At 35.0% G+C, this 9,995-nt stretch overlaps 1 protein-coding gene across 1 annotated transcript in view; it reads right to left on the bottom strand.

The window, feature by feature from the left end:
- Window positions 1-370: 370 nt before the first annotated feature.
- Window positions 371-9,995, bottom strand: part of LOC108969093 (dual 3',5'-cyclic-AMP and -GMP phosphodiesterase 11-like) — a gene marked incomplete in the record, with an annotated part of 25,583 nt that continues 15,958 nt past the window's right edge. The window contains 9 exon segments of the mRNA XM_018933605.1: window positions 371-2,914; window positions 2,985-3,068; window positions 3,532-3,751; window positions 3,821-4,009; window positions 4,072-4,199; window positions 4,573-4,740; window positions 4,887-4,973; window positions 8,428-8,604; window positions 8,674-8,832. Coding sequence (XP_018789150.1) covers window positions 1,700-2,914; window positions 2,985-3,068; window positions 3,532-3,751; window positions 3,821-4,009; window positions 4,072-4,199; window positions 4,573-4,740; window positions 4,887-4,973; window positions 8,428-8,604; window positions 8,674-8,832 — 2,427 coding nt within the window.

Genomic DNA, 9,995 nt, shown 5'->3' with positions numbered 1-9,995 from the left:
TTTGCTTATTGTGGTGAATGCTTAGGTGCTGTAGTGGAAGAGAGTGTGGCTGCTTCTGATTTGTGAATTGTTCGCTTGTGTTGATTTAGGGTGTGTAGCTTTGTATGGAGATTTAATAAAAAATGTTAAAAAAATTCTGTTATTGAGGAAATATTATTATTACCATTAAAACTATTGATTCTAATTTTAACAATTAATGTAAGTTAAAAAAAATCGAAGCAAATTTATACTTAGTTCTCATTAAAAATAAAATAAAAAAGTTAATTAAATTTTAAAAATATTGAATTTCGAATTTTAACAGAAGTAATTTCTAAAACTTTTYATAATTTTTTCAAAAARTCAACATWATTTTTTAGTTTTTTAAGCGATTTAATATATGGCTCATATTATAAAAACATTAAAAAAACTAAATAAATTTTAAAGGCTTGAATTTCGAATTTTCGCATATAGAGGTTAGACCAGGCCATGATTTTTGAAAAATAGACATTTTTATTTTGAGCATAAAAACTTAATTTGAGGTTACTTCAAATATTATTAAATTGGTAGAATAGTCAAAAGCAATTTATTTCACTCTTCGTTCCGCTCGAAGCGGAGTTCAGGCCAGCACATTTCAGCATAATGGGGAGTATGGTACATGCGGGCTACTACATGTATCTACCAGAATTTYGAACTGGAACTTCACAGTAAAATTTTTTAGTAAATATATGACGTTTTTATCATTGAAATTTTTTTAAAGCCACTAGTGGTTTTTTCATCAAATTTTTTTTTTTTTTTAATTCAAAAAAAAATTACATACCACTAAAAACACAGTACTTTACTAGCAAATGTTTTTCTGGTTAAGATCTACTTTTTATTTTRTTTGAAATATCACGAGTTCTTAAAGCCACCAGATTCTCTCTTGGAAAAGCTCATTTGGAAGTTTACCACCATTTTGCATCAAAAAGTCTACAAAAGCGTCAGTAAACACTCAAATACATTTTTAAAAAGCTGACAGAGGTGCATTTGATCCAAAAGTCAACAAGAATTTTTGTAAACATTCAAATACATGTTTAAAAAGAGTAAGAGAAAGAAACACAATCTCTTTTTTCTTACACCAACAATAAATTGTCAAAACTAGGCCTCTTTTTAGGACTCTACACTGACCTAACTGAGATTTTTTTTGTTTCAAATATTTTTTCTGAGCCATAATAAAAGTATATTAAATTAATTAATAATTTAATCATCAATTAAAGACAACTGAACAAGAAAAAGTTACACTAAAGCCAACTTAGCCAACTTCTGTAGCACACTAATAGAAATATAAAAAAAAAATTTACAAGCTTTTTGGGGCTTTTAACATTATTTAGCCTGATGTCACCAATATGCCAACCAAACAAAAATGTAAATTTTCCTAAATTCTCCCTTTACACTCCACTAAAATCTCCAAATAGTGGTCAATATAGTTACATAATAAACACAGACGCAGAGCGAAATATATGCAGTACATTCAATAATTACATTTAAACAAAACCGTATTTTACGCATTTGCTTTAGCTGCACCATAAGTGGACMCATTTGAGCCACAAATAGTAGCATGCGCCGCTCCTTCACTACAGCCATACGCACATTAAGCCATTGCAGATACATATGTTCATRTATTAAATACAACACTGCCATGCGAGCGCACAAAGCTGTCTCACACGCGCTTCACTTAAACACTTCATTTATCACAAGCRCTTGTCACCGTCGTCACTGCTGTTGGTGTTGTGGTCGCCGCCGTCGGCGAAACGACCAGTGTGGGCACATCGCTGGCGGCAAAATAGGTGACATGGCCATTTGGTGTGAATGCAATGCCGTTTGGTGTGCCTTTGCTGGCATTTGCGTGCAGCAGCGCATCACCGGCCCCGTTGCCACCACTAGCCAGATATTGCAAGCTATCAATGTTGCCCAATTTACCWACAATTTTCGGTATCCGATCACTTTCGGCGCCGCTTGACGTATTGCCGGTGGCGCCGTTGCCACTATGTGACGCATGTTGATTGTTGTTGTGGTGGTGGTGATGATGATGATGCTGTTGGCTGTGATGGCGMTGATGGTGATGGTKATGTTGGTGATGGTGATGRCGCTGCTGCAGCTGATTGGGCTGGCTGTCACTGTGATTTTGTTGTTTTTGTAAGCTGGCGGCAGAGCACGTCACRCCACAACTACTCACTGAGGGTGCGCTGCGACTGTAGTAACCGCAACTGCTGCCATTTTGTGTATTCAGCTGTTGCTGCAACTCTTTAGCGCCCTTGAGCGAGGACGTCTTGCGCATATTGCCGCTGCACCGCACATATTCACAACTGCGACAACAGTTGCGTGTCGATTTSAGCGTACGCTGATTAAGACTATTCAGRTTGGCCGCAATCAATTTCGCCTGTGTTGTCTTGGCCGGCGAAGTGGGTAGGCTGTCGTCTTCGCCTGTGGGCGGTGGTGTACTCAAACGACTCGAGCCGGAGGAGAAGCAGCCGTTGGAATGACGCGACGCCTCTACATCCGAGTCGTCGTCATCCGCTTCGATGGCGGCTTCCTCCTCTTCGGCGCACAAGTGCGCGTCGTCTTCATCATTCTCATCGTCATCGTTGTGGCAATTGTTAATTTCCTTCGGATTTTTGCTATCACTCTGCTCGTCGATTTCGCACTCGGCGCCTGTTGATATGCCATCGTCGGCATTGCTGTCACAATTCGTTGTGTTCTTCGTGCCGATCTCATCAGTCACATCGCTGCGGCCATCCGAAATGCAACCATTCTGCTTSGTCGTGTCTACACAACCATTTGTATTGCTGGCTGYATTCTCTTTATTTTGTACTTGTTGCGCCAGCTCGATCCAATGCTCGCGATTTTCGCGCACACCCTCGACCAGTGGCTCCAGTTTGTCGGAGAGATTGGCAAAAGCCTAAAGGAGTTAAAGGAAAACGGTTTGTTTTGTTATTGTTCGAAATTTTATTAAGTTATTGGGATCTCACCTCGTAAATTGGCAAGCAAATGGATTCAATAAAGTTGACTTGCATCATTGGTAATTCGTCTTCCTTCTCACGATTCATGATATCCTGAAAAAAATAAATTATTTTGATTAGACATAATGAATAAAGAGCACAAACTAATTTCAGTCGAAAAGTTCTCGAGCTAAGTTCGAGAAAGAAGATCAAGATATGAAAACAACCACAAGTATTGCCATAAAATATAAAAAACTGTGATTTTAAATCATTAAGTTGGAGAAAACTCTGAACTGATCGAACGGAATTGCTCAGTCAGAAGTAAATACCAGAAGAGAAAGAGAAATCCGGCGAACTTACATGCATCCGATCATATATTACGCGATGTTGTTGTTATGTCATGATAAGTCTTATGTTATGTGGTGTTATGTTATGTTATGTTATGTTGTGTTATTTTAACTTATGTTATGTTATGAAATTTTTTATATTTTACGACAACATTCTTGTCAAAACAAATCACAAGCGATTATGTATTCGATGAGAGATAAAAATATATATATTTTCATAGAGTACTTACAATGGGCATTATATTCAGCTCCTCCTTCTCCATATCACCCTGCTCGAAGAATTCCGAACTCACCAAATCGGCTACACGCTTCTCAATATCCCACGGCTTTGTAATAGCCGACAAATCACAGACAGTCATGCTCATAGCACGCAGTAAAGCACGCGGCTCGTCAGCCTCCCAATAGCTGAGAGGCTGCTCCTTYACGGATTGCAGGAAGGGGCCACGCTTTCTAAAAACAAGCATAATTTCATTTATACATATATCATGGTAGCATATTATTGGAATATCTTGTACCCACCTAAAATACACYGCCAAATCCGTCGATAATATGGCATCCTCCAAAACGCGTATGACGCGACAGTAATCATCTGATGACAAATTTGCCAGTATCTGATTTCCAGGACTATTCAAAATCATCAAACACTGATCGAAATGATGATGTTCCATGGTGGAGGTCGAATATAGTTGAGCCAATGGTGAGGAGGCTCTATAAAGATATTAAATCAKWGTTAGTTTTTGTATWTTCTAATTTCAACCGAGAGCACTTACTTAATCTGGAAGGAGTTATTAGTCCCCCGATGATCCAAGTCGTGACACAAGCAACCGATAATCAATGCCAAGCACTCGATCTCACCGAAAATCTTCCACCATTGCGTCGCCTGTCCATTATGGGAAATCTTTGATTAATCAATCAAAAGCAAAAAATAAACATTGGCAATTCAAACTCAAAGTTGTAGAAAAGAACTACGCTCTAATAGAAATAGAGATTTCGTGGAGCGAGAAAAATTATATAGAAAAAAATACATTGAAGTCAAGCTGGAAATGTTTGCTGAAACAAAATATACTATGAGTGCAGAAGAGTTTCCAAAACTAATTTTTRATCAAATTTCCAGTAAAAAGTTCAGCAAATCATACAAATTTATAAATTATAAGCAAAARTAGCAGCCATAAAAATTTAGAAATAAAAAATAAATAAAAAACGAGCCAACCGTAACACAGAACCTTTGCCAATTTCATAATTTTAAATCGTGCAGTTTTCTTCGTACATACCGTTAGTATGGCGAACATCATTTGTGCTACATTGAAGGCATGCCGCCAATTATGATAAGTAACATTGCGATAGTTCTTCTTGACACTTAGCAACCAACGGCAAAGCACCTCGTAGTCGATATGAAAACGCTCGACAAAGTCCAGATCGAGGAACATGCGCAGGCAGGCCTGAAAATAAAAAAAAAAAAAAACATTATTATAAACTTTGGCTGTACAAATTCAGCGGCAAGTAAAAATTAATATTTATTTATTTTTTTTTTTATTTTTTTAATAACATTATGCGGTGTTTTTCACGTTGTGTGTTTGGGACTTACCTTCAATGTGTCATCGTCCTCAAAATGTATATCATCAAAGCGAAAATCGTGTAGGCGAAAATGCGCTGCCGATGGCACACGTAAACGCTGGAATGAAATAAATAAAATAATTGTTACATGTTGCTGAAATGAGATTCTGAGAAATTAAATTTTGAGAGATCTTTCAGACTCTCCTTAATAGGTGCACTATTAAGGGTGTACTGTTCAAGCAGATCGATGGAGTTTGGTTTTGAAATGTTCAAAGTATCAGAATATTGCAAGAGTGAACAAAATACAGTTTAAGTCAAATTTGTCTATATRTTCTGTATATAAAGTACGTGGTCTAGTACCATAATTCTTGGATCGAATCAAAAATCGGAAAAAAGAAAAGGCCGAAACCACTGTAGCAGTAGCGAAAATTTTTTTTTTTTTTTTTTTTGACATCGGAAACAGCGCCAAATACGAAAAATATGTAATTTTTTTCTAAATGTTTCTTAAAAAATATACTCTGTAAATTTCAAAGGAAATTATAAAGTAGTTTTTTTTCCATAAAACCCAAAGATCCTCTTTTTTAGGCTGTCACAGTAGATGTGCCGCTTAGAAGTGCTCCTCTTAGAAGATCTTATTTATGCTAGTTGTTGCTATTGTTGCTTTAAAACTCATAATCAATATTGTGACCCATAACATTAATTTCCTCGGTTAGCCACTTAAAGGAAATTAGTGTAACCAAATAATAACTAAAATATAAAAAATATGTTGCCAACCATTTAATTGCTACCTTACTGCAAAGCACTAACTTTCATAAAATCTATTAAGTAAATGGATAAGCATGACAGCAATGTCGTCATTTGCATTTAAATGCCCCGAAGGATATCAGCTACGCCCACAGTAACACGTACATACATGTGCGTATGGTTACTATATATGTATGTGTGACTCTCTTTGAAATGTCCGAATTTAAAGAGAAATTGCTCAGATAACAAGCCGCAAACTTTTAATTGAACTATAGGCATAGCCACAATTGGAAATATGTAGCACATAGAGATTACATAATTCTTCTAACTGCACCTGACAGCAGTTAAGGGAATTGAGGTTAACTAACTGTAACTATGCTAAGTAATTATGTTGAATTGTATATTTCCTATTACGTCGTAATAAGTTCATACAAACTTAAATATATATACACATACAAGTATACATATATTTCTATATACTCCTTACTCAACTACGGCTTATGTTCTTGCTCTTATCAAAAAMGTGAGCTCATTTATTGGTACTCAGCGCAAATTCCGCATGACTGGTGCGCTGCCACATTACTGCGATGGCTTTAAGTGGCATGTTGTTGCGCGTTGTTGTTGCTGGCACAACAGTCAATCAATTATGTTTATGCTTAAATGGCTTCCGGGCTTCCTTTTATGACTTCGCTTTTGTATATATCTACCTTTAGTAGCACTCTGTGTGTGTAKGTATGTGTGTGCGTCAGTTGTAGGGTCACATACCGTTTGGTAATTAAAGTGATAGTTATGATTCCCTGGACACATGTCCTTTTAAGTTAATTGCTTTTATAAGGAGTTCATATACATTTGTGGTCAATTAATATTCGTTGTGGAAATGGTGGTTCTACAACAGCACTTGCCAAAGCCAATTGTTTGAGAACGTTGAACAGAAAGTTTGTTCAAAAAGTAGAGATTAAGTTTTTACTCACCTTTTGGTCAATTGATTAACTGTAGTCATTTAATTAACTTATTTTGCTATAGTTCTTCCAATGGCATATATAATCTTTGATATTACAAAACCAAAACTACACTACAAAAATAACTGTAATTCTTTGTCAACTTCCTCAGGTGAGAACCTTGAGAGTGACAGTACTAGTTTGGGTATAATCCTCGCCGAGGTATTCTTGCATATCTCTCGCAAAATGCCATTTACAAACATATTTCTGTCTCGAGGAACTTCTTATATAGGAGGGTGTAGAGATTCTAAGTCGAATATACAACTTATAATTATAATAAGATTTTCGTGACAAGAATATTAGCCCCTATTATGCATATATACTKACTTTTCGAAGACAGATATGTATCTTTGTAATTTATGTAATCAGAATTGAATAACGCGCCGTAATGTAGGCAACAGACAACTTTGAAAATAAAATTGTTGCCCACATTTAGGGGCATTCTCAATCGTAGCTACAATTTCATTTAAAGGCATCCTCAATAAAAATTTCAATTAAATTGTAAAATCTCTTTGTTCGCCTAAATGTARGCTAGTTAGAACTTCATTTAAAGAAGTATGCTGCCTACATTTAGGCAAATTATTCAATTCTGATTCATAATATTACAAATGTTCTATTAGAAATCTTAAACGCAGCTRTTTTGCTATAGAATTTTAGAAACATGAGATGTCTTTTTTCGCACAAAAACTTAGCCAACCGGTATTACTTTTGTAATTTTTTAGATAGTGTAAAATTCTATCAATATCATAGGTAGAGACATTATACAATGCATGATATACATAGAAGCATTAGGGTGGGTCTAAAACCCGGTTTTTTCTTTGGCTAGGTAAGAYAACCTCTAAGAAAGTCTCTCCAAGTATGAGCTTCATTGTCCTCCGCCAAGGAGTTTTCTATTTGTTTCTAATTATCAGATATAAGAATTCAAGTTTCATTTTCAACTACTTAAAAAATATCTCGTTTCATATATTTTTTATGAAATTTAGTGTTCTACAACAACAACAACAACAACAAAAGTTCTACAATCTGCTTAGATGGAGCATAATTACAMAAATATTCTGTAACTCTAGATAAATGAAAGAATGCACCACTTCTACCCTGCATATAGCAGAACCAATAAAAAAGTCTACAATACCAACAACACATACTAAACTATGAATTTCTATTTATTGCGACCGCACAATCATTTCGGACAGATTTAATTTGAATCTGCTGCAAAAACCCACAAGGAAATGTCAACAAACCGCAGMAAGATGATTATAAATGCCAAAGGAATACAAAATACTTGCACACACAAACGCATCAAGCGCATATGAATATGCAACGCGTTTGTAGCACAATACACTTGTAAACCAAAAGCAAATATGCATTTGTGTTTCAATCAAATATGGTTATTGAGGTCAAATTGGAAATGTCTTGCACAGCAGCATAACATTCTATAACATCTTCCCAGCGCGCGATTGACAGGCGAGCGCATGAGTACCGCATTGAAATGCAATTACAAACACACTCGCACAAATATGTACACACACACACAAGCCATGCAATGCAGTTACACGCTAACGGCTACACATGTCATTTGCAGTAAGCATGTGTCATGCAGCAATAAATTATACCGCAAAAGCTTGAAATTGTCAAAGATAAAATTAATTGCCAGCGCTTTGGCAGCTTACTATCCAATTTGCCGCAAACGAAACTGACAAGCCGACAGCACATCAGTTAAAGGGGGTAAAGATATAGCACATACATATGTGCTTCTAAATTCACACAGACATATCTCTTCCTGCCTCTTGCATTTAATTGAATTAATTTCAGCACTTATTTTAGACTCACCCTCAATCTATGCGCCTCATCAATCGTTGCTGAGGCATGATAGCTCAATACCTCCAATGTGACGCTCTGCTTGGCCATCGCCACGATCGCCTTCTCGTACATATGTGTGTTGTGTATGCCCATGCCGCAAAAGATGGCAAAAGCCTCGACGAAGTTCTCGTCGTTTTTGGTAAAGTTCTGTGGCGAGAGATAAATGTATAAATCAATAGGAACTCTATTTTCCATTTTGTTGTTAACTTTACTCACCAGATCATCAAATTTGTTGATCAGCTGTATGACGCCAATTATTTGACCCAGTGARTTTTTGATTGCCATACATAATATGGACTTGTGCTTGAAGTTGCCCTCGATATCGACATTGGCGTCGAAGCGATCATCTTCGTAAGCATTTGGTATGTTCACAGTCTGCGGAAAAGAGAAAGTAAAGAGAGTTTTGGTAGAAAAGACTTTGATTCGAAATATGTTTTTATATGATACTTTAAATAGAGCTGCCGTTTTCGTATGTTATTCTGAATAGCAAATATAGATATAGATTTTATGAGAATCAATTTTTTTAGTTTTCTCTGGAAGTTGTCATTTTAAATTATTATTTATTACTGTTTCTAAAATAAAAATATTCATAAGACACAGGAAAAATTTAGGAAAGTAATATGTAATGTACATTAAGGTAGGTGAAAGAAGATTACATAAAATTTATGTTAAAATATTTTTCAAACTATCAAGCGATCAAATTATTTGTTGCTTTGACCCACCCTAATAGACCCCCTTTGACCCACCCCAAATAATAAAATATATGTTATAAAAAATTTGGCAAGCGTCGCMTTTAAAAAAGGCACAGAACAACGCTAGGAAAATAATAAGGAATGAACATTAGGGTGGGTAAAAAAAAATTCCTTATAATGAAAACAAAATAAAAATATATATATATATATTCATGTGCCTAAAACCCATTTTGCAGAGTACCAAGCGAAAAAAAATATTTCTCAAGTGTATAATTTTAAATTTGCTTATAATTTTAGAATAAAAACTGATTATTAATTTTATTTTCCGACAATTTCCAGTTGAAATATTTATTATTTATTTAAAAGAGTTGGCAACTCCGGAATTTATATGAAATTTATACAAAATAAATTGGACGTCTTTTAATATATTATTAGTTTCTTTAMAATTTTGAGAGAAAAAATCAATTATTTAATTTAAAAATTTGGCAACCCTGGAATGATCTTACGGTTTTTAMTATTTTATTTTAACAGCAACCAATTACCCAATTCAATCTCCTATTATTTATTTCTATTTTAAAAATTTAATCTATTGTTTGGCAACCCTGGTCATGCTGAAGTTCATAGTTTTTAAACATCTTCCTTAATTCACATTACATATTTTTGAAGCTTCACCGAAATATATATATCTCTATAAATTTTAAGTTTTCGTAATAATTTCAAATTAAAATAATATGGAAGAAATAAGTGGCAACCTTGATACTATTTTGACTAAATATTTTTATAAATTCTATGAAATTTAAAATATTTGGAATTGGAGCAGATGATGCATTAATATTTTGTTTCCTA

The sequence above is a fragment of the Bactrocera latifrons genome, unplaced genomic scaffold (assembly GCF_001853355.1).
Source record: "Bactrocera latifrons isolate USDA-ARS-PBARC rearing strain unplaced genomic scaffold, ASM185335v1 scaffold_24, whole genome shotgun sequence".
In the NCBI taxonomy this organism is placed as follows: domain Eukaryota; kingdom Metazoa; phylum Arthropoda; class Insecta; order Diptera; family Tephritidae; genus Bactrocera; species Bactrocera latifrons.
Note: the sequence above shows the minus strand (reverse complement) of the source record. Positions and strands in the feature narration are given on the sequence as shown.